The 26,618-nt window shown below is 32.1% G+C and overlaps 2 protein-coding genes across 5 annotated transcripts in view; both read left to right on the top strand.

Moving 5' to 3' along the window:
• The first annotated feature begins 3,541 nt into the window (after nt 1-3,541).
• thrsp (thyroid hormone responsive) lies at nt 3,542-4,822 on the top strand. The gene has a single exon (XM_062020735.1). The coding sequence runs from the start codon at nt 3,827-3,829 to the stop codon at nt 4,238-4,240; it is 414 nt and encodes a 137-aa protein (XP_061876719.1). The 5' UTR covers nt 3,542-3,826; the 3' UTR covers nt 4,241-4,822.
• An 8,070-nt stretch (nt 4,823-12,892) lies between these two features.
• Nucleotides 12,893-26,618, top strand: part of LOC133629768 (homeobox-containing protein 1-like) — a 54,905-nt gene continuing 41,179 nt past the window's right edge. For all 4 annotated transcript variants that reach the window (XM_062020748.1, XM_062020757.1, XM_062020766.1 and 1 more), the window contains exon 1: nt 12,893-13,063. The gene's annotated coding sequence lies outside the window, so the exon portion shown is untranslated. The remainder of the gene's footprint in view (nt 13,064-26,618) is intronic.

Genomic DNA, 26,618 nt, shown 5'->3' on the forward strand with positions numbered 1-26,618 from the left:
ATTATGTATCAAAACTTAGTGTCAGCTTTGTGTTATGATTATGTGTGTTGTTGTTAGTTATTAGTGTCAAAATGTCAGCTTTTTCTGTGCGGCCCCGGGGGGCCATTTGTGGCCCCCTGCTAGTTTTGTCAGTCTACCAAAATAAAAATGTAAGAAAAAAAAGTAAAAGACCTGAAGAATGGGGGAAAAAAGCGGAAACATTTGTACAAAAATACAAATGTAAGGAAAAATAGCAAAAAAAAAAAAAACTGTCAAAAATTGGAAAAAGCAGAACATTTTGTACAAAAAAATAATAAAATTGGAAAAAAAATACAAATTGCAAAAAAAAAGCTTTGTACAATACAAAATGATTATAAATTAATACAACAATTATGTGTGGGACATTTTAATGTTTTTTATTTTGTAAAAAAAAATGCTGTGTTTTATAAGTGAAAATTTGTAATATTAGTTATTAGTAATATTAGTTAAGGACCTGAAGAATAAAAAAGCAGCAAATTTTGTACAAAAATACAAATTAAAAAAAAAACTGAAAAATTAAAAAAAAGGGAAATTTTGTATTATACAAAAAAATAAAAAATATTACAAAATTCAATATGTGTGGGACATTTTAATATATTTTTATTCTGTAAAAAAAACCTACAAACATTATGTATCAAAACTTAGTGTCAGCTTTGTGTTATGACTATGTGTGTTGTTGTTAGTTATTAGTGTCAAAATGTCAGCTTTTTCTGTGCGGCCCCGGGGGGCCATTTGTGGCCCGCTGCTAGTTTTGTCAGTCTACCAAAATAAAAATGTAAGAAAAAAAAGGAAAAGACCTAAAGAATGGGGGAAAAAGCGGAAACATTTGTACAAAAATACAAATGTAAGGAAAAATAGCAAAAAAAAAACAAAAAAAAGTCAAAAATGGAAAAAAGCAGAACATTTTGTACAAAAAAATAATAAAATTGCCAAAAAAATACAAATTGCAAAAAAACCTTTGTACAATACAAAATGATTATAAATTAATACAACAATTATGTGTGGGACATTTTAATGTTTTTTATTTTGTAAAAAAAAAAAATGCTGTGTTTTATAAGTGACACATTGTAATATTAGTTATTAGTAATATTAGTTAAGGACTTGAAGAATAAAAAAGCGGCACATTTTGTACAAAAATACAAATTGCAAAAAAACCTGGAAAAAAGAAAGGAAAAAAAAGGATATTTTGTATTATACAAAAAAAATACAAACTTATTTCAAAATTCAATATGTGTCGGACATTTTAATATATGTTTTATTTTGTAAAAAAACTACAAACATTATGTATCAAAACTTAGTGTCAGCTTTGTGTTATGACTATGTGTGTTGTTGTTAGTTATTAGTGTCAAAATGTCAGCTTTTTCTGTGCGGCCCCGGGGGGCCATATGTGGCCCCCTGCTAGTTTTGTCAGTCTACCAAAATAAAAATGTAAGAAAAAAAAGTTAGAGACCTGAAGAATGGGGGAAAAAAAGCGGAAACATTTGTACAAAAATAAAAATTACAAAAAAAAAAATGTAAAGAAAAATAGCAAAAAAATAACCTGTCAAAAATGGAAAAAAGCAGAACATTTTGTACAAAAAAATAATAAAATTGGCAAAAAAATACAAATTGCAAAAAAACCTTTGTACAATACAAAATGATTATAAATTAATACAACAATTATGTGTGGGACATTTTAACGTTTTTTATTTTGTAAAAAAAAAAATGCTGTGTTTTATAAGTGACACATTGTAATATTAGTTATTAGTAATATTAGTTAAGGACCTGAAGAATAAAAAAGCGGCAAATTTTGTACAAAAATACAAATTGCAAAAAAAACAGAAAAATTTAAAAAAAGGGAAATTTTGTATTATACAAAAAAAATAAAAAAATTTCAAAATTCAATATGTGTGGGACATTTTAATATATTTTTATTCTGTAAAAAAAAACTACAAACATTATGTATCAAAACTTAGTGTCAGCTTTGTGTTATGACTATGTGTGTTGTTGTTAGTTATTAGTGTCAAAATGTCAGCTTTTTCTGTGCGGCCCCGGGGGGCCATTTGTGGCCCGCTGCTAGTTTTGTCAGTCTACCAAAATAAAAATGTAAGAAAAAAAAGTAAAAGGCTGAAGAATGGGGAAAAAAGCGGAAAATTTTGTACAAAAATACAAATGTAAAGGAAAAATATCAACAAAAAAAACCTGTCAAAAATGGAAAAAAGCAGAACATTTTGTACAAAAAAATAATAAAATTTGCAAAAAAATACAAATTGCAAAAAAACCTTTGTACAATACAAAATGATTATAAATTAATACAACAATTATGTGTGAGACATTTTAATGTTTTTTATTTTGTAAAAAAAAAATAAGTCTACCAAAATAAAAATGTAAGAAAAAAAAGTTAGAGACCTGAAGAATGGGGAAAAAGCGGAAACATTTGTACAAAAATACAAATGTAAGGAAAAATCGCAAAAAAAAAAAAAACTGTCAAAAATTGAAAAAAGCAGAACATTTTGTACAAAAAAAATAATAAAATTGGCAAAAAAATACAAATTGCAAAAAAACTATGACAATAAAAATGTAAGAAAAAAAAGTAAAAGACCTGAAGAATGGGGAAAAAAAGCGGAAACATTTGTACAAAAATACAAATGTAAGGAAAAATCGCAAAAAAAAAAAAAACTGTCAAAAATTGAAAAAAGCAGAACATTTTGTACAAAAAAATAAATAAAATTGGCAAAAAAATACAAATTGCAAAAAAACTATGACAATAAAAATGTAAGAAAAAAAAGTAAAAGACCTGAAGAATGGGGAAAAAAAGCGGAAACATTTGTACAAAAATACAAATGTAAGGAAAAATAGCAACAAAAAAAACTGTCAAAAATGGAAAAAAGCAGAACATTTTGTACAAAAAAATAATAAAATTGCCAAAAAAATACAAATTGCAAAAAAACTATGAAAATAAAAATGTAAGAAAAAAAAGCAAAAGACCTGAAGAATGGGGGAAAAAAGCGGAAACATTTGTACAAAAATACAAATGTAAGGAAAAATAGCAACAAAAAAAACTGTCAAAAATGGAAAAAAGCAGAACATTTTGTACAAAAAAATAATAAAATTGCCAAAAAAATACAAATTGCAAAAAAACTATGAAAATAAAAATGTAAGAAAAAAAAGCAAAAGACCTGAAGAATGGGGGAAAAAAGCGGAAAATTTTGTACAAAAATACAAATGACAAAAATACAAATGTAAGGAAAAATAGCCATAAAAATAACCTGTCAAAAATGGAAAAAAGCAGAACATTTTGTACAAAAATACAAATTACAAAAATACAAATGTAAGGAAAAATAGCAACAACAAAAAACCTGTCAAAAATGGAAAAAAGCAGAACATTTTGTACAAAAAAAAATTGGCAAAAAAATACAAATTGCAAAAAAACTTTTTTACAATACAAAATTAATACAACAATTATGTGTGGGATATTTTAAATTTTTTTATTTTGTAAAAAAAAAAATGCTTGTGGTATTCTGGAAGTAAAGCAACTCCAAATGATTGAATATCCAGTGGAGATGAAGTGTCAAGTCAGCAGTTTTCCTCCCTGCATGAATACATCTTTGGAACTGAGCACAGGTTGTTGACTTGGGGGTCAAACGGGTCTCCCCGCGTGAGCCGTGGTTAATGATGGACCCAAGGAGGGTTGTGCAAATCAAACAAGAGATAAAACTTAACACCAAATAGCCCCCGAAGCGGTCGCACCACGCCGTTACGTAACCGCCGCGCCTCAAATAAAGGCAGCCGCTCGCAGGAGCGGGACGTGCATCCAGCCGAGAGGACCATGCAGGAGGCCCGCCTGAGACGCGACAGCCTGCTGCTGGCCCTGAACAGCTACAACTCCGCCGCCGCGCGCATGGAGCAGACGGTGCTGCTGCCCACCCTGCTGAGGGACGTGCCCGCCGAGCAGCCCTGGGCGGAGGAGGCGGCGGCGGCGGCGGGGGACGAGGAGCCCGGCGGGGATCTGTACGGCGACTACCTGATGCTGAAAGCGGTGAAGAGCGTGGTGGAGAGCGGGCCGGTGCCCCCCGACGACTGCAAGGCGTCCAAGGACGAGGCGCTGCCGGAGCCCGACGCTGACCCGGAGAGCATCCTCCGCTTCCACCTGAGGGGCCTCTTGTCCGTCATGGGCCAGCTCACGCAGCGCAGTCAGAGGCTGACGCAGAAATATCTGGACATCATCAACATCTCTCTTTAAATAACAATGCTGTCATTTTGCTCTTAATTGAATCAAAGTGTATTTATAGCAATCCGGTTTAAGTCCCTTTTTGCTGGTGCTGCTCCCCCAACCAACTACTGCAAAGTACAGGGCACTGGCCCCTACACACTGAAGAAATGTCTCCCAACAGCTTCCTCAAGGAGAAGAGTCTGCTTGTTGTGTATTCACGAGAGAATAAAACATTCTTTCACTTGTGTTGTGTTTGTACGGAATTATGTACGTGGCGAGGGTGTCCAAAGTGCAGCCTAGAGCCCATTTGTGGCCCCTAGCTCATTTTTTAACGGCCCGTGACACTTTTTTTTGTTAAAAATGGACAAAAAAAAAAACATTAAAAAGTACGGTAACAAGAAAATGTTGCAATATTGAAACACGAATAACACATCGCTCAAGAAATGATAAAAATGTACAATTAATGAATACATCTGAAGTTGATCTAGATTTAAGCATCGGAATTAAAAATGATATTTTGAATATATATATTTTTTCCTTCGGATCCCCGAGACATTTTTAATGTGATATTTTAAAAACTGTCATTGCTTGAAAAATAAAAATAACCCAAAAGCAATGTTAATATGAATGATTTTTCTTTTGTTGCATATTTTGTGGTTTTCCTATCAAATAAAGAGGGGTTTGACAAAAAGTGCATAAAACACAAAAATGTAATAATAATAACAATAAATCATAAAATAAATATCATAAAATAATAAATAATAATAAAACACAAAAAAATAACAACACATTTATGGCAACAGATCTGAAGTGGATTTTAGACTTAGACTCAGGCAAACTTTATTGATCCAAAGTTTTAACAATGGCCCATTTGTGGCCCCTAGCTCATTTTTAACGGCCCGTGACACATTTAAAAACAAACAAAAAAAAAAAACATTAAAAAGTACAGTAACAATAAAATGTTGCAATATTGACACGAATAACACATCGCTCAAGAAATGATAAAAACGTACAATTAATGAATAAATCTGAAGTTGATCTAGATTTAAGCATTGGAATTAAAAATGATATTTTGAATATATATATTTTTTCCTTCGGATCCCCGAGACATTTTTTTAATGTGATATTTTAAAAACTGTCATTGCTTGAAAAATAACAATAACCCAAAAGCAATGTTGATATGAATTATTTTTCTTTTGTTGCATATGTTGTGGTTTTCCTATCAAATAAAGAGGGGTTTGACAAAAAGTGCATAAAACACAAAAAAGAAAACACAAAAATGTAATAATAATAATAATAATAAATAATAAAATAAATATAATAAAATAATAAATAATAATAAAACACAAAAAATAATAACACATTTATGGCAACAGATCTGAAGTGGATTTTAGACTTAGACTCAGACAAACTTTATTGATCCAAAGTTTTAACAATGGCCCATTTGTGGCCCCTAGCTCATTTTTAACGGCCCGTGACACATTTAAAAACAAACAAAAAAAAACAACATTAAAAAGTACAGTAACAATAAAATGTTGCAATATTGACACGAATAACACATCGCCCAAGAAATGATAAAAATGTACAATTAATGAATAAATCTGAAGTTGATCTAGATTTAAGCATTGGAATTAAAAATGATATTTTGAATATATATATTTTTTCCTTCGGATCCCCGAGACATTTTTTAATGTGATATTTTAAAAACTGTCATTGCTTGAAAAATAAAAATAACCCAAAAGCAATGTTGATATGAATTATTTTTCTTTTGTTGCATATTTTGTGGTTTTCCTATCAAATAAAGAGGGGTTTGACAAAAAGTGCATAAAACACAAAAATGTAATAATAATAATAATAATAAATCATAAAATAAATATCATAAAATAATAAATAATAATAAAACACAAAAAATAATAACACATTTATGGCAACAGATCTGAAGTGGATTTTAGACTTAGACTCAGACAAACTTTATTGATCCAAAGTTTTAACAATGGCCCATTTGTGGCCCCTAGCTCATTTTTAACGGCCCGTGACACATTTAAAAAAACAAAAAAACATTAAAAAGTACAGTAACAATAAAATGTTGCAATATTGACACGAATAACACATCGCTCAAAAAATGATAAAAACGTACAATTAATGAATAAATCTGAAGTTGATCTAGATTTAAGCATCGGAATTAAAAATGATATTTTGAATATATATTTTTTTCCTTCGGATCCCAGAGACATTTTTTTAATGTGATATTTTAAAAACTGTCATTGCTTGAAAAATAACAATGAACCAAAAGCAATGTTGGTATGAATTATTTTTCTTTTTGAAAGTCCAATTACTTCACATTAAATATTCCTTTTTTCAACATTTTTTGTGGGGAAAATATTGCATATTTTGTGGGTTATTTAACGGCCCGTGACACATTTACAAAAATAAAAATGAATAAAATAAACATTAAAAAGTTCAGTAACACGAAAATGTTGCAATATTGACACTAATAACACATCGCCCAAGAAATGATAAAAACGTGCAATTAATGAATAAATCTGAAGTTGATCTAGATTTAAGCATCAAAATTTAAAAAAAAAAATATTGAATACATCATTTTTCCCTTTTTCAAATGTCAACAATGACCCAAAAGCAATTTTGGGTCATTACTTCACATTAAATATTCCTTTTTTCAACATTTTTTGTGGGGGAAAATATTGCATATTTTGTGGTTTTCCTATCAAATAAAGAGGGTTTTGACAAAAAGTGCATAAAACACCAAAAAATTATTAAAACTTTATGGCAACGGATAGATTTGAATTGGATCTTAGACTTAGACAAACTTTATTGATCCAAAGTGCAGCCTGGAGCCCATTTGTGGCCCCTAGCTAATTATTTAACGGCCCGTGACACATTTAAAAAAATAAATAAATAAATAAAATAAACATTAAAAAGCTCAGTAGCAAGAAAATGTTGCAATATTGACACTAATAACACATCGCTCAAAAAATGATAAAAACTTACAATTAATGAATACATCTGAAGTTGATTTAGATTAAGTATCGAAATTAGAAATAATATATTGAATACATATTTTTTCCTTTTTTAAATGTCAATAACAATAAACCAAAAGCAATGTTGACATGAATTATTTTTCTTTTTAAAAATTCCAATGACTTCACATTAAATATTCCTTTTTTCAACATTTTTTGTGGGGAAAATATTGCATATTTTGTGGTTTTCCTATCAAATGAAGAGGGTTTTGACAAAAAGTGCATAAAACACAAAAAATTATTAAAACTTTATGGCAACGGATAGATCTGAAGTGGATCTTAGACTTAGACAAACTTTATTGATCCAAAGTGCAGCCTGGAGCCCATTTGTGGCCCCTAGATAATTATTTAACGGCCCGTGACACATTAAAAAAAATAAATTAATAAAATAAAATAAAAACAAATTTAAAAGTACAGTAACAAGAACATTTTTCAATATTGACACTAATAACACATCGCTCAAGAAATGATAAAAACATACAATAAATGAATAAATCTGAAGTTGATCTAGATTTAAGCATCGAAATTAAAAATAATATATTGAATACATCATTTTTCCCTTTTTTTAAATGTCAATAACAATGAACCAAAAGCAATGATCTTATTAACTATTTTTCTTTTTAAAAGTTCAATTACTTCACATTAAATATTTATTTTTTCAACTTTTCTTTGAGGAAATATTGCATATTTTGTGGTTTTCCTATCAAATAAAGAGGGTTTTGACAAAAAGGGCATAAAACACAAAAAATAATTACAACTTTATGGTAAACGGATAGATCTGAAGTGGATCTACAGATATTGAAGCGTTGAAAGTAAAATTAACGGACTTATTTTATAACACTTTAATGACTGAGACCTTTTTGGATCATCTAGATTTTGAGATTAAAAAAATAAATATATGCAAATTATTGATAAATGTATTTTTATATATTTATATTTATTCATATGACTTATTTTATAACAGTTTGATGGCTGGGACCCTTTTGGATCCCTGGGACTTAGAAAGTTAGAAAAAAAATCAAACTTATCTGTATATATTTGTTTGTATATTTATATTTATTCATATGACTTATTTTATAACACTTTAATGGCTGAGAACCATTTGGATCATCTGGACCTTGAAAGTAGAAAATATATATTTACAAAGTTATTTTTATATATTTATATTTATTTATATGACTTATTTTATAACAGTTTAATGACTGAGACCCTTTTGGATCCCTGTGACCTTGAAAGTAAAAAAAAAAACAAAAAACATACCACTTATTTATATTTATATATTTGTATATATTTATATTTACTTAAATTACTTATTTTTTAACACTTTAATAACTGAGACCCTTTTGGATTTCCGGGATCTTGAAAGTAAAAATAAAAATTAATATAGAGCTTATTTAAAAATGTATTTTTATATATTTATATTTAATTCTATGACTTATTTGTTTTAACAGTTTAATGACAGAGACCCTTTTGGGTCCCCGGGACCTTGAAAGTAAAACAAATTAAATATACAACTTATTTATACGTATATTTTTATATATTTATATTTATTTAAACTACTTATTTTTTAACACTTTAATAACTAAGACCCTTTTGGGTCCCTGAGACCTTGAAAGTTATTTGTATATTTTTTTTATATATTTATATTTATTTTATGACTTATTTAATAACACTGACTGAAAACCTTTTGGACAAATATCAATTATTTGTATATTTATTTTATTTGTTTTGATATATTTATATTTATTTATATGACTTATCTTAATGACTGTGACCCATTTGGAAGCCCTGGACGTTGAAAGTAAAAATATATATCTACAACCTATTTATATATTTATTTTTATATATTTACATGACTTATTTTATAACAGTTTAATGACTGGGACCCTTTTGGATCCCCGGGATCTTGAACGTAAAAAACATATATTCACCACTTATTTATATGTATATATTTTTGTATATATTTATTTTTAAATATTTACATGACTTATTTTATAACAGTTTAATTACTGGGACCCTTTTGGATCTCCGGGATCTTGAACGTTAAAAAAAGTATATTCACCACTTATTTATATGTATATATTTTTATATATATTTATTTTTATATATTTACATGACTTATTTTAAAACAGTTTAATTACTGGGACCCTTTTGGATCCCCGGGATCTTGAACGTAAAAAACATATATTCACCACTTATTTATATGTATATATTTTTATATATATTTATTTTTAAATATTTACATGACTTATTTTATAACAGTTTAATTACTAAGACCCTTTTGGATCCCGGGATCTTGAACGTTAAAAAAAGTATATTCACCACTTATTTATATGTATATATTTTTATATATATTTATTTTTATATATTTACATGACTTATTTTATAACAGTTTATTTACTGGGACCCTTTTGGATCCCCGGGATCTTGAACGTAAAAAACATATATTCACCACTTATTTATATGTATATATTTTTATATATATTTATTTTTATATATTTACATGACTTATTTTATAACAGTTTATTTACAGGGACCCTTTTTGGATCCCCGGGATCTTGAACGTTAAAAAAAGTATATTCACCACTTATTTATATGTATATATTTTTATATATATTTATTTTTATATATTTACATGACTTATTTTATAACAGTTTAATGACTGGGACCCTTTTGGATCCCCGGGATCTTGAATGTTAAAAAAAAAATATTCACCACTTATTTATATATATATATTTTTATATATATTTATATGACTTATTTTATAACAGTTGAATAACTGAGACCCTTTTGGATCCCAGAGACCTTGAAAGTAAAAATATATATATATATAAAACTTATTCACACATTTATTTTTATACATTTATATTTATTTACATGATTTAATCTATAAAAATTTAATAAATGAGACCCTTTTTTTATCCCTGTGACCTTGAAAGTAAAACATTAAATAATGATAAACAACTTATTATATACTGTATTTATTTTTTATACATCTGTATGTATTTATATGACCTAATTTATAACACTTAAATGACAGAGACCGTTTTGGATCCTTGGGACCTTAAAAGTAAAAAAAAATAAAAAATAAAAAATAAAAAATAAAAAAATAAAAAAAAAAAAAAAAATAAAAAAAAAAAAATATATATATATATATATATATATATATATATATATATATATATATATATATATATATATATATATATATATATATATATATATATATATATATATACACAACTTATTTATATATTTTAATTTGATATATTTATATGATCTCTTTTATGCCACTTTAATGACTGACTGGGTCATTTAACGTTCACCAAAATTGAGGGAAGCCCTAAGAGTTACAATATATTTTGTATCGGTTTTGAAATAAAAAAATATCAAAATAATGAGTAATGCTTATTACAGTTGAAGAGTCACTGTGCTAAAAAAAAATGTTGACTCTCAACTGGTGCGTCGCAAGGAGAAAACATTGTAACTTCCCAGTGTCCCTGAATGCACCTCACTATCTTGGGGGATGTTGACCCTGAGTGAGGACTCCCAGGTATGACGTTTTTATCCCCAATTGGAACTACTCGCTCATTTTTACACTTACTGGAGATTTGTATGCTTAAAGTGTTTTGAATTTGACTTGTTATTATTGGTTCTGTCAAATTATTATTTAAAAAAAAAAAAAAAAATCTGATTCATCACACTTTTGAATTTGGATTAATGGCAGCTTATAATTTGTTTGCATCATTTAAATGAACATAAAGGGGAGCTTCAGTTTTGGTAATATTGCCCATTATTCACAATCCCCATGGGAGACAATAATGCTTTTCTCTTTTGTTATGAAGGAAACCAACACAAGGCCACCTCAATTCAACAAAGTACCAAAATATTTCAAGATAGCAAGAATAACTCCCCTCTTTTAAAAAAAGGAAGCAAATTAGAACCTGGTAACTGCCGACCTGTTTCTATTCTCAGTTCCATTTCGAAAGTAATGGAACAAATAGTTTATAGATACCTTGCCACTAAAAATATATATGGCACCACCTTAAGAAACGTCTACAATAAAAACACAACAAGAATAACATTATAGTCAATATTTCAGAATAATTATCACCAATAGACTGACATTGAAATTATTCACATTTTATCTTATAACTTCTTTCTGACTGTTTTTTGAAAAAAATCCTAATATATGAGAAAAAACAGTTGTAAAAAAAGTACTATAATACCAAGTTAGTCTTTTGGGCCACAAATCCCATCTCTAATATATATATATATATATATATATATATATATATATATATATATATATATATATATATATATATATATATATATATATATATATATATATATATATATATATATATATATATATATATATATATATATATATATATATATATATATATATATATATATATATATATATATATATATAATATATATATATATTATTAATTACGTATATATATATATATATTTATTCAAATAAAAATGTAAACATTACATTTAATTAAAGACTATATATATATACTGTATATATATATACATATATATTTATACACACACACACACACACATATTTATATATATATATGTATAATTACGTATGTATAATTTTACATTCAAATAAAAATTAAAAAATTACATTTAATTAAAGACTATATATATATATATATATATATATATATATATATATATATATATATATATATATATATATATATATATATATATATATATATATATATATATATATATATATGTATATATATATATATACACTCCCCCCACACACACACACACATTTATATATATGTATAAATTTATATTCAAATTAAAAACATTTAATAACATTTAATTAATAACATTTTGTATATATAATCACATACATATATATAATTCTGTATGTATAATTTTACTTTTAATATATATATATATATATATATATATATATATATATATATATACATACACACACACACACACACACATTTATATATATATATATATATATATATATATATATATATATATATATATATATATATATATATATATATATATATATATATATATATATATATATATATATATAATTTTATGTTCAAATAAAAATTTCAAAATTACATTTAATTAAAGACAATATATACATACACCCCCCCCCACACACACATTTATATATATATGTATAATTTTATATTCAATTTAAAAACATTTAATTACATTTAATTAATAATATTTTGTATATATAATCACATATATATAATTATGTATGTATAATTTTACTTTTTAAATTGAAATCTGAGGTTAGTTTATTTCTAGACATATACTTAAAACATGTATATAAATGAAATAAGTTCATTAAATTAATGTTTTATTTATTGCATTTGAATGTAAGTAAATAGACGTCAGTATTTAACTAAGACTTCATTGTTTACATTTGCTTTTCATTTTTGTTACTCATATTTTAATCTGATCTGATTTAAATATAACATGACCTCATTACTATGATATCATTTGACTAATCTACATTGTTTTCCACACCATACATAAAGGAACGTGATGTACATTACTTCAACTTCTTTTTGCACTGTACACAAAGTACTACAACTCCCGTCGGCCCTTGCGGCAGAGTCAACATGGCGCCCGTCTGGCGGACAAAAGGCGAGTCTGTCTGACGGCGGCTTGAAGCCCAAATAGAAACCAGACGAGACATTATTTTTTGCAGGAAAAGCGTAACATTATACGGGGGTTCCCACATAAAAGCCCTCATGTTACAACGAACACCCTCTCGCCTGGAATAAAGAAGGTAAGTTGACGCTCTCATTAGCCCGCTACGTTTCCTTTACCAGCGCTAGTGGCCCAAACCTCCTTGAAGAACTCTGACATTCTACAATGTTTCTCTTTTCTGCTAAGTTGCAAACTCCAAACATGTTACCATCGCACTACTTTGCTTGGAAATAATATCCTCTTTAATTCGGCGTGATTGTTGCTCACATTGGCGCTGTAATTGAAACAGAATGTTAACTTTCCTGTGTCTTTTTCGTCAATCAGTGAATCTCTTATCTCTGATTATGCGGAATTTTTGACATGCCTTTCTAATTTAAAGTGCATTTAGTTTGAACATATGCTCTTAATAAGCCACGAAACACACTCAGATACTCACTGATGAACTTGACTTGATTATTTCTAGGTGAACTTAAGGAAAACTAAATCAGCTGTTCTTTCAACGTAGTTTGGTTTGGGCCAAGTCCAGCAAGTACAGTGAAAGTGACACAAGAGTCAGCTGTCACTCTTTTTTATAAAAAATGACATTTCTATTCTGAATATTAATTAACTCTTTGGAGTTCAAGGTAGTTTGTTTTTTTAGTGTTTTTTTATGCACATTTATTTCTGGCGGCCCGGCACAAATACATCTGGACCGCCACAAATGGATCCATCTAAAACGTGAGGCCTGTAGTGTTTTTTTTCCTAACAGCACAATTGTTAGCATTCTAATATTAGCTTTTTCTTTCGCTACTTTGGCAGGTGTACACATCAATGTCAAATATTTTTGTTACTTGACAATTAATCCCTGTTCGCATGCAAATGTTATGTTATTTTAAAAAAAAAAAAGCACATTTTGTAGGTATACATATGTCATATGTTGGTACCGCCATAGACATCTTAAAAGTTTGATTGATTGATTGAAGCTTTTATTAGTAGATTGCACAGTTCAGTACATATTCCGTACAATTAACCACTAAATGGTAACACCCGAATAAATTTTTCAACTTGTTTAAGTCCACGTAATCAATTCATGGTACAAATATATACTATCGTCATAATACAGTCATCACACGAGTTAATCATCAGAGTATATACATTGAATTATTTACATTATTTATAGAGATGTCCGATAATATCGGTCTGCCGATATTATCGGCCGATAAATGCGTTAAAATGTAATATTGGAAATTATCGGTATCTGTTTTTTTTATTATCAGTATCTGTTTTTTTGTTTTTTTTTAAATTAAATCCACATATAAAACACAAGATACACTTACAATTAGTGCACCAACCCAAAAAAACTCCCTCCCCCATTTACACTCATTCACACAAAAGGGTTGTTTCTTTCTGTTATTAATATTCTGCTTCCTACATTATATATCAATATATATCAATACAGTCTGCAAGGGATACAGTCCGTAAGCACACATGATTGTGCGTGCTGCTGGTTCACTAATAATACTAACCTTTAACAGTTAATTTTACAAATTTTCATTAATTACTAGTTTCTATGTAACTGTTTTTATATTATTTTACTTTCTTTTTTATTCAAGAAAATGTTTTTAATTTATTTATCTTATTTTATTTGATTCATTTTTTTAAAAAAGTACCTTATCTTCACCGTACCTGGTTGTCCAAATTAGGCATAATAATGTGTTAATTCCACGACTGTATATATCGGTTGATATCGGGATCGGTTGATATCGGTATCGGTAATTAAAGAGTTGGACAATATCGGATATCGGCAAAAAGCCATTATCGGACATCCCTAATTATTTACAATCCGGGGTGTGGGATGAGGAGGGTTTGGTTGATATCAACACTTCAGTCATCAACAATTGTATCATCTGAGAAATGGACATTGAAACAGTGTAGGTCTGACTTGGTAGGATATGTACAGCGAGCAGAGAACATAGTGAGCTCAGATAGCATAAGAACAAGTATATACATTAGACATACATTCGATTATTTACAATCCGGGGATGTGGAAGGGAGAGGTTGTTAGTTTAGGGTTGAAGTTGCCTGGAGGTGTTGTTTTAGTGCGGTTTTGAAGGAGGATAGAGATGCACTTTCTTTTACACCTGTTGGGAGTACATTCCATATTGATGTGGCATAGAAGGAGAATGAGTTGAGACCTTTGTTAGATCGGAATCTGGGTTTAACGTGGTTAGTGGAGCTCCCCCTGGTGTTGTGGTTATGGCGGTCATTTACGTTAAGGAAGTAGTTTGACGTGTACTTCGGTTTTAGGGAGGTGTAGCGGATTTTATAGACTAGGCTCAGTGCAAGTTGTTTAACTCTGTCCTCCACCTTGAGCCAGCCCACTTTGTAGAAGTGGGTAGGAGTGAGGTGTGATCTGGGGTGGAGGTCTAGAAGTAACCTGACTAGCTTGTTCTGGGATGTTTGGAGTTTAGATTTGAGGGTTTTGGAGGTGCAAGCGTAATCGAAAAGGGGTTGAACGAGAGTTCCCGCTAGAATCTTCAAGGTGCTTTTGTTGGCCGGAGAGGAGATTCTGTAGAGAAATCTTGTTGACCTTTCTGATTACCTTGGTTGCCATTTTATCACAGGAAAGATTAGCCTCTAGAACAGGGGTGTCAAACTCATTTTAGATGGAGGGCCACATGGAGAAAAATCTACTCCCAAGTGGGCCGGACTGGTGAAATCACAGCACGATAACTTAAAAATAAAGACAACTTCAGATTGTTTTCTTTGTTTAAAAAATAATGGGTTTTTTTACACTTGCATGTTACGGTTAATAGAATTCTATCTTTATTTGTCGTTATTTATAGTTTTTGAATAGATTATGTGATCATGTTCATCAGTCAAGTCATTGGTGTTAATTTTCAATTTATCAAGATAAAAAAATTATATCAAAATCAAATTACAGGATGTTATTTTTGTAGTTTGGTAATTTTCCTCCACTGGTGCACTAACATCATGTGGTTTATTTTTTTTTATATATGTAGCATAATCTACAAAGATACAAATAATTGCTATTGCGACATCTAGTGGACACATTTAGAACAGCAGTTTCTTTCATTCAAAAATTTCGGCTCATTTTTAAACTCGTGGGCCGGATAAAACCTGTTCATGGGCCTGATCCGGCCCGCGGGCCGTACGTTTGACACCCCTGCTCTAGAACATACTTGCCAACCCTCCCGTTTTTAGCGGGAGAATCCCGATATTCAGCGCCTCTCCCGACAGAGATTTTCTCCCGACAAACTCCCGGTATTCAGCCGGAGCTGGAGGCCACGCCCCAAAAAAAAAAAAAGTCTGCCGCAGCTGCGATTGGACCTGACCAGCCTCCGGGTACAAGTACTGGAGTACCAATTGCTTGCCAGGGAAGATCTTCCCCCAGGAAGCAAGGATTGACCGGTTTTGGGCCACGCTAGGGAGAGATGGAGGGATTCCACACTCTCGTGCATTTGATGAAAGCACTTTTGTGCGTGCCACACAGCAATGCATCATCAGAGAGGGTGTTCAGCATAGTTAGAAAAATAGTGACAGAGATTAGAAAGAGGACGGACAATTCAACCCTTAACAAAGCATTGTACTTTCAAGTACAACAATGAGTAGATGAATGTTGTGTGTGTGTATATGTGTAAATAAATGAACACTAAAATTCAAGTATTTCTTTTATTTATATATATAATAAAATAAATAAATATATATATATATATATAGCTAGAATTCACTGAAAGTCAAGTATTTATGTATATATATATATATATATATATATATATATATATATATATATATATATATATATATATATATATATATATATATATATATATATATGAAATACTTGAGTTGGTGAATTCTGGCTGTAAATATACTCTCCTCTTAACCACGCCCCTAACCACGCCCCCAACACCCCCCCACCCCACCCCCATTTTGGTAAATAAATAACCAGAAAATGTATATTTTGTTGTTTTCTTAACTGTACCGAAAATGAACCGAACCGTGACCTCTAAACCGAGGTACATACCGAACCGAAATGTGTGTGTACCGTTACACCCTTACATACTTAAATAACATAAAGTTGGAATAAATGATGAAGATAAAGATTGTAAGACAGAATTTGGGTTTATTCTGAATCCAGTGAAACTGATTGGTGGTTTGAGCTGATATGAAGACTTTCAGGTGTTTATATATGTTTATGTTGAAGTATTTGGCAGACACTTTTATCCAAAGCGACATACTGTACATAAAAAATACATATAAAACAATCATTTGTAAACATGATCATTTAAGGGAAGAATGTAATACGAAATATCTAGAGATGTCCGATAATGGCTTTTTTGCCGATATTCCGATATTGTCCAACTCTTGATTACCGATTCCGATATCAACCGATACCGATATATACAGTCGTGGAAATAACACATTATTATGCCTCATTTTGTTGTGATGCATTAAACAATGTAACAAGGTTTTCAAAATAAATCAACTCAAGTTATGGAAAAAAAATGCCAACATGGCACTGCCATATTTATTATTGAAGTCACAAAGTGCATTATTTTTTTTAAACATGCCTCAAAACAGCAGCTTGGAATTTGGGACATGCTCTCCCTGAGAGAGCATGAGGAGGTTGAGGGGGGCGGGGGTGGGGGTGTAGGGGGGTGTATATTGTAGCGTCCCGGAAGAGTTAGTGCTGCAAGGGGTTCTGGGTATTTGTTCTGTTGTGTTACGGTGCGGATGTTCTCCCGAAATGTGTTTGTCATCCTTGTTTGGTGTGGGTTCACAGTGTGGCGCATATTTGTAACAGTGTTAAAGTTGTTTATACGGTCCACCCTCGGTGTGACCTGTATGGCTGTTGACCAAGTATGCCTTGCATTCACTTGTGTTTGTGTGAAAAGCCGTAGATATTATGTGACTGGGCCGGCACGCAAAGGCAGCGCCTTTAAGGTTTATTGGCGCTCTGTACACAGCGGCGTTTTAAAAAGTCATAAATTGTACTTTTTGAAACCGATAATTTCCGATATTACTTTTTAAAGCATTTATCGGCCGATAATATTGGCAGTCCGATATTATCGGACATCTCTAAAAATATCAATACAAAGAGTCAAGACAGAATAAACTCTCTGCTGCTGCAGCAACAGAGATACAGTCTATAGGTCCCTAAGATATATATACCGTATTTCCTAATTAATTTAAAACCTCTTCTCACTCCTGCACTTACCAAAAGCATGCGGGATGGGCAAGCATGCACTAATTATTTTAAAACCTCTTCTCACTCCGGCGCTTACCTTATCATGAAAAGCACATTTAATAAAAAAAATGTTATTATGGTCTTACCTTTACTTATAAATGATGTCCATCTGCAGCTTCTTCTGATCAAAGGCAGTCTTCCTTATCTTTCTTCAGTTTTAAAAGTCTCTGGAGATATTCCTTTAATTATTACCTCCCGCTTCGATTGAAAGTCCAGTTTAGAAAACTGTTTTATTTTAGATATGTAATCCTCCATAGTAAAAGTGCAAGCAAACGATCGCGGCTCACGCATGCTGCTTGTTGTCTTCTTCTGCAACACCGGTCTTCTGCAGTACTGCTAGTCGCAAGAAGGATCACTAGCGCCCTCTACCACCAGGAGGCGGGAGTCATTTAATGACTCATATTTGACCCGGCGGAAGTGCCAAGCATGCGCTAATTATTTTGCGAAACGAGTTTGACCCGGCTGTAATTCTAGGCAGGCGAATACTATATTCCCGGCGGCAATTCAAGGAAATACGGTATATCTAATGTTGTTTATGTAGGATATATGCATGTATTAATAACCTAATCATATTGTTTCTTCAATTTAAAAATAGCTGACCGTTTTTTTCCCCCTTCTCTGGGATTATATTCCCAGTTTTGATCTCGGACGTCGTAGCATATAAGAATATTCTATTACAGTTAAGCAAACTATGAATAATAAAACACGCCAAAACATGTGTCCTTAATCATAGCTACACGTATGACGAAAAACCGCGTGAAAATCAGTGGTATTCGGTGAGGTAAGATGAATTAAATGCACTGACAGTTCTTTGCTCCTGCCAAATGCATTGCACTGAGTGGAGCGGATCACCACTCCAAGATGGCGGCCCCGCGTCTCCTCAGCGCCAGTAGGCTGTAGCGCTCCATGCTGCGTACCCTTATAAGATGTCTATGAGTGTACACATCAATGTCAAATATTTAGTTACTTGACAAATGATACCTGTTAACATGCTAATGTTATGTTATTTTTTTTAAAGCACATTTTGTAAATATACATACTGTATATCATATGTTGGTACTGCAATGTTAGCATGCTAGCATTTTAAGCAACATTTTTCAGGTACACACCTTAGAGAGATAAATTGTGTAACTTGACGCATGCTAACATGAGCATGGTAGCTTTTTTTAATTTTAGCTAATTTAGTAGGGATACCTGTTAAATTAGCTAAAAAAAAAAGTGTATATATTTAGGTATTCTTAACTGTAAGAATGCTACTGTTAGCCTTTTTAGCTAATTTTGCAGGTGTACACTTCAGCGTCCAATTTGTGTTACTTGGTGAATTATATCTGTTAGCATGCTTGTTGTTTTTCTTGTTTTTTAGCTAATTTTGTAGGTATACACCTCAGTCATATTTTAGGACTTGATGCATGCTAATGTTAGCATGCTAGCATTTTAAACAATTTTTTCAGGTACATACCTCAGAGTGATGTATTTTGGTACTTGATCTTTGTAGCATGCTTACATAATCATGCTATCTTTTTTTAGCGAAAAAAGTATATATTTTGGTATTTCACTATTGCTAACTGTAATCATGCTATTGTTAGCATGTTAGCCTTTTTAGTCTCTAATTTTTGTTACTTGACGAAAGTTCCCTGTTAGCATGCAAATGTTAGTATGCAAACTTTTTTGGGGGGGGCTAAATTTATAGGTGTACACCTTAGACATACTTTGGTACTTGATGCATGCTAACATTAGCATGATAGCATTAAAACATTTTTTTTCAGGTACATACCTCAGAGTGATATATTTTGATACTTGAGCTTTGTATCATGGTTACATAATCATGCTATCTTTTTTTAGCAAAAAAAGTGCATATATTTTGGTATTTTACTAAGGCTAACTGTGATCATTTTATTGTTAGCATGTTAGCTTTTTTTAGTGTCCAATTTTTGTTACTTGAGGAAAGTTACCTGTTAACATGCAAACGTTAGTATGCAAACTTTTTTTTTGGGGGGGGGGGCTAAATTTATAGGTGGACACCTTAGACTTACTTTGGTACTTGATGCATGCTAACTTTAGCACACTAGCATTTTAAACAATTTTTTTAAGTACATACCTCAGAGTAATATATTTAGGTACTTTAGCTTTGTAGCATGCTTACATAATCATGCTATCTTTTTTTAGCTAAAAAAAGTCTATATATTTTGGTATTTCACTTTTGCTAACTGTAATGTTAGCATGTTAGCTTTTTAGTGTCTGATTTTTGTTACTTGACGAAAGTTACCTGTTAGCATGCAAGTGGTAGTATGTCAACTTTTTTGGGGGCTAAATTTGTAGGTGTACACTTTAGTCATATTTTGTTACTTGATGCATGTTAACGTTGGCATGCTAGCATTTTAAACACATTTTTCAGGTCCACACCTCAGAGTGATATATTTTGGCACTCACACATGTTACAGTTAGCATTTTCGCATGCTAACGTAATTTTGCTATCTTTTATAACCTAATTTAGCTAAACAATTTGTATTTATTTTGGTATTTCACTAAAGTTAAATGTAAGCATGTTATTGCTAGCATTTTAGCTTTATTAGTGTCCAATTTTTGTTACTTGACGAAAGTTACCCGTTAGCATGCAAGTGGTAGTATGTCAACTTTTTTGGGGGCTAAATTTGTAGGTGTACACTTTAGTCATATTTTGTTACTTGATGCATGCTAACGTTGGCATGCTAGCATTTTAAACAAATGTTTCAGGTCCACACCTCAGAGTGATATATTTTGGTACTCACACATGTTACGGTTAGCATTTTCGCATGCTAACATAATTTTGCTATCTTTTATAACCTAAATTAGCTAAACAATTTGTATTTATTTTGGTATTTCACTAAAGTTAAATGTAAGCATGTTATTGCTAGCATTTTAGCTTTATTAGTGTCCAATTTTTGTTACTTGACGAAAGTTACCTGTTAGCATGCGAGTAGTAGTATGTCAACTTTTTGGGGGGCTAAATTTGTAGGTGTACACTTTAGTCATATTTTGTTACTTGATGCATGCTAACGTTGGCATGCTAGCATTTTAAACAAATTTTTCAGGTCCACACCGCAGAGTGATATATCTTGGTACTCACATATGTTACAGTTAGCATTTTCGCATGCTAACGTAATTTTGCTATCTTTTATAACCTAAATTAGCTAAACAATTTGTATTTATTTTGGTATTTCACTAAAGTTAAATGTAAGCATGTTATTGCTAGCATTTTAGCTTTATTAGAGTCCAATTTTTGTTACTTGACGAAAGTTACCTGTTAGCATGCGAGTGGTAGTATGTAAACTTTTTGGGGGGCTAAATTTGTAGGTGTACACTTTAGTCATATTTTGTTACTTGATGCATGCTAACGTTGGCATGCTAGCATTTTAAACACATTTTTCAGATCCACACCTCAGAGTGATACATTTTGGTACTCACACATGTTACAGTCAGCATTTTCGCATGCTAACATAATTTTGCTATCTTTTATAACCTAAATTAGCTAAACAATTTGTATTTATTTTGGTATTTCGCTAAAGTTAAATGTAAGCATGTTATTGCTAGCATTTTAGCTTTATTAGTGTCCAATTTTTGTTACTTGACGAAAGTTACCTGTTAGCATGCGAGTGGTAGTATGTAAACTTTTTGGGGGGCTAAATTTGTAGGTGTACACTTTAGTCATATTTTGTTACTTGATGCATGTTAACGTTGGCATGCTAGCATTTTAAACAAATTTTTCAGGTCCACACCTCAGAGTGATATATTTTGGTACTCACACATGTTACAGTTAGCATTTTCGCATGCTAACATAATTTTGCTATCTTTTATAACCTAAATTAGCTAAACAATTTGTATTTATTTTGGTATTTCACTAAAGTTAAATGTAAGCATGTTATTGCTAGCATTTTAGCTTTATTAGTGTCCAATTTTTGTTACTTGACGAAAGTTACCTGTTAGCATGCAAGTGGTAGTATGTCAACTTTTTTGGGGGCTAAATTTGTAGGTGTACACTTTAGTCATATTTTGTTACTTGATGCATGCTAACGTTGGCATGCTAGCATTTTAAACACATTTTTCAGGTCCACACCTCAGAGTGATATACAGTCAGCATTTTCGCATGCTAACGTAATTTTGCTATCTTTTATAACCTAAATTAGCTAAAAAAGGTGTATTTATTTTGGTATTTCAGTAAAGTTAACTGTAAGCATGTTATTACTAGCATGTTAGCTTTTTTAGCTCAATTTGCTCAGATTTTTCATTGACGCTATGTGGCCAGCATGCTAACTGTTAGCTTTTCATGTTGTTTGAGTCTGTAAAAATGACATACACACGGCCAATTATGCAAATGATTTGTGTTGTTGGGTTTCATGCCTTCTGACCGAACATAGAACTTCTTAAAGAACTTGAAACATTACCCATAGTCCCTTGCAACAAGCCAATGCCGCAGTAAATAAAAGGTTATTATGGCCCACCTTTTCTGTACAGCATGACTCACCCTCTGCCGCAGAGACAGAAAAAAAGTATGGCGCTCGACGCTCTGAAATGTAAATTTTTCTTGGCTTTTTTCCCAACACGCACTCCCTCTCTCTGTCTCGCTCGTCCTTTGTGTAAGTGCGGCGCAAGAAAAGACAGACCTGTCAGCTCAGTCCTGCTCTCATGCAATATCACACAAAACGAATGCATTTTTTTTTCAATGCAAAAAAATGAAAACCGCTTGCAAAGGTTTTGTACGCAGAATTATTAGCGCGTTAGCACCGGTGGGTCAGTGGCTAATGCATGGAACTTTGTCTTTGAACGCAACCAATGCATAAATGTGACTTTTGTGACCTGTCGCTAACCTCGTCTGACCCCAACTTGATGGCTTTTGGCCAATTTTCACCTTGGCTGATGCTAAATGCTAACAATGCTAACAGCTACTATGCCAGCAACTGGCAATTATGTGATAAATCCAGTGCGGGGGGGGGGGGGGGGGGGGGGGGGGTGACCGTGACGATGCACTCATTTATTTCACCAGACAAGCCCAAACTTTTTTTAATGAGGGCCACAGAATCAAAGGAGTCCATTTTAGCAGTTTTCACCTTCGAAACCAGTCAAATATATAGAATGAGAGATGCAATTTTTGGTACAAATTTTGGGTGGAATGCAGAGGAGCCAAAGCTCAACTGAAATGCTAACAGTTAGCGCCAAGTAACAAAACATATGAGCAAAATGAGCTAAAAAATTGAACATGCTAACAGTTAGCATCAGGGAAATATAACCCCTTTTTTTTAGCTAATTTAGCGGGCGTAGACTCAGGTTCATACTTGTTAAATTAGCTAAAAAGCTAACATGCTTATGTTAGCATGCTGAAATGCTAAATGTAACATGCATTAAGTTCTATAATATACAACTCTGATGTGTGTACCTGAAAATGTGTTTTAAAATGCTAGCATGCTTACACTTAGCATTAGCGAAATATATACCCTTTTTTTTTTTTAGCTGATTTAGCAGGTATACACTCGGGTTCATACCTGGTAAATGAGCTAAAAAGCTAACATGCTTTTGTTAACATGCTAAATGTAACATGCATTAAGTACTACAATATGACAACTCTGAGGTGTGTACCTGAGAAATGTGTTTAAAATGTAGGTTGGGTTGATATCAGCACTTCAGTCATCAACAATTATATCACCTGAGAAATGGACATTGGAACAGTGTAGGTCTGACTTGGTAGGATATGTACAGCGAAGCGGTGAACATAGTGAGCTCAGATAGCATAAGAAAAGTATTTACATTTGATTATTTACATTTGGTTATTTACAATCCGGGGGGGAGGGTGTTAGTTTAGGGTTGTAGTTGACCTGGAGGTGTTTTTTTAGTGCGGTTTTGAAGGAGGATAGAGATGCACTTTCTTTTACACCTGTTGGGAGTGCATTCCACATTGATGTGGCATAGAAAGAGAATGAGTTAAGACCTTTGTTAGATCGGAATCTGGGTTTAACGTGGTTAGTGGAGCTCCCCCTGGTGTTGTGGTTATGGCGGTCATTTACGTTCTGTAAGTAGTTTGACATGTACTTCGGTATCAGGGAGGTGTAGCGGATTTTATAGACTAGGCTCAGTGCAAGTTGTTTTACACTGTCCTCCACCCTGAGCCAGCCCACTTTGGAGAAGTGGGTAGGGGTGAGGTGTGATCTGGGGTGGAGGTCCAGAAGTAACCTGACTAGCTTGTTCTGGGATGTTTGGAGTCTAGATTTGAGGGTTTTGGAGGTGCATGCGTAGTCAAAAGGGTTGAATGAGAGTTCCTGCTAGGACAGACCTGGGCAAACTAAGGCCCGGGGGCCACATGCGGCCCGTTAAGCTTTTCAATCTGGACATTCCCAAATAATTATTTTAGATGTTTATAAGGCTGCAGCTAACGATTATTTTTCTATCGATTAATCTATAGATTATTTTTTCGATTAATCGGTTAATCTATAGATTATTTTTTCCGATTAATCCATAGATTATTTTTCCTTTTACCGATTATTTTGTATTTTATTTTATTTAAAATGAAGATGAAAAAATAAAAGTAGGCCAGTTTTTTTTAAAAGGCATGGCTTTTATTTACAAAAAAAAAAAGTATGGCCACTCAGTCAACATTGACAACAACATGACAAAATATTCTGTAACAATGTAAACATTTAAAACTTTTAACATTTAAGAAAATTAAAAGTAGCTTATTTGCTTTTTAATGTGCAAATATAAAAGTAAACATCCAGTGCAAATCTTAATATTCTGCAATAGTATAAGCATTTCAAAAGTAAAAGTATTGCTTATTTTGCTTTAAAATGTGCAAAAATAAAGATAAACATCCAATACAAAAAAGTGCAAAACGAAATATTCTGTAACAACAGTGTGAACATTTCAACAAAAGTGAAAGTATTGCTTATTTGCTAAAATGTGCGAAAATAAAGATAAACATCCAATACAAAAAAGTGCCAATCTAAATATTCTGGAACACCGTAAACATTAAGTATTGCTTTTAAAATGTGCAAAATAAACATCCAGTCCAACACAGTACACAATAACCAATTCTACTCATTCCAGTGAGTGACTAACAGTTGTAATGAAGAAAGGTTAGCATGTCTACATGCTTTGCTTCTTTTCTTGTTTACAATATTCCCAGCAGCTGAAAATAGGCGCTCAGAAGGGGTCGATGTGGCTGGAACTGAGAGCTAATTAGCCTTCACCTCAAGCCAGGATTGCGAGTGAGCTGAGCTGCAGTTTAAGTTTCTAGAAGGTCAACGGGCTCATAGTGATGTTACTAGTAGTTGACTGGGAGGTGTTTATTATCATTTGGGGAGAGTCCGCTGCCTGATGCTTACCTGCTAAACACCTATCTGCTAGACGCTGAAGCGCTAACTACATGCGCTCTGAATACGCACTGCTGATTGGCTGATAATGCTTTGTGTGTACCAATCAGATGGTTGTGTGGGTGGGACAATGCTGCGTACTGAGACAGAGGCAGAAGGAGCAAAGTAGCTTGTTAAGACTTTAGCAGCTAAAGTTAGCTTTAGCTTAGAAACTCGTTCGGTACACCCCCGTACCGAACCGAAAGCCCCGTACCCAAACGGTTCAATACAAAACACGTACCGTTACACCCCTAGCAGATACAAATGACACATTCGTGTTTTTGTGTAATGATGACAACGTATGCTCACGCGGACGATTGACTAGTTGATGGTTGATGGTTTTCTTTTCAAATGTTGGTTCATAGCCGTTGTGCTGCTATGATAGGCCATTTCCGCTCGACACAGTGTGCATACAACAACATTATTAGGCCGTGTATTGAAATACTCCCACACTTTTGACCACTTTTGGCATGCTTTTTCTCCCTCGCTCGCACCGCTTGCATCGTCTGCTTTGATCGTCTGCTTTGCGCTTCGCCATGACGGTAGTGTGACGTAAATATGCGACGCGTCGACGCACAAAAACGGCGTCGACGTATTTACGTAACTGATGACGTCGTTTCAGCCTTAAATAAGTTATTCACTGAAATATATTTATTAATTGTGGTTCTTACAAAAATATATCTTATAAAATATAAAAGCTAAAATGTCTCTTAAAGCTCTGCCCCTTTATTAGCGCATACTAAATAATTTAACTTTAGCCTACTACTACAACCATATTATTTACCAGCAACATAAAGTGAAACAGAGGCAGAGGTGTCCTGCCACAGTCAGTAACAAATAAACAGAAAACAGTAGTGGTGGTAGATAGACACAGAGCTTCATCAAACATCCGATCCACTGAACAAAGAGCTCCAAAAATCTTGAACTTTAGACTGCCATCAGTTTTACTCCCTACACTTAACCATGTGTTTCCTACTGCCTGCAGACTTTGCACCCTTTGTTATATA

This window comes from Entelurus aequoreus, linkage group LG02 (assembly GCF_033978785.1).
Source record: "Entelurus aequoreus isolate RoL-2023_Sb linkage group LG02, RoL_Eaeq_v1.1, whole genome shotgun sequence".
Lineage (NCBI taxonomy): Eukaryota > Metazoa > Chordata > Actinopteri > Syngnathiformes > Syngnathidae > Entelurus > Entelurus aequoreus.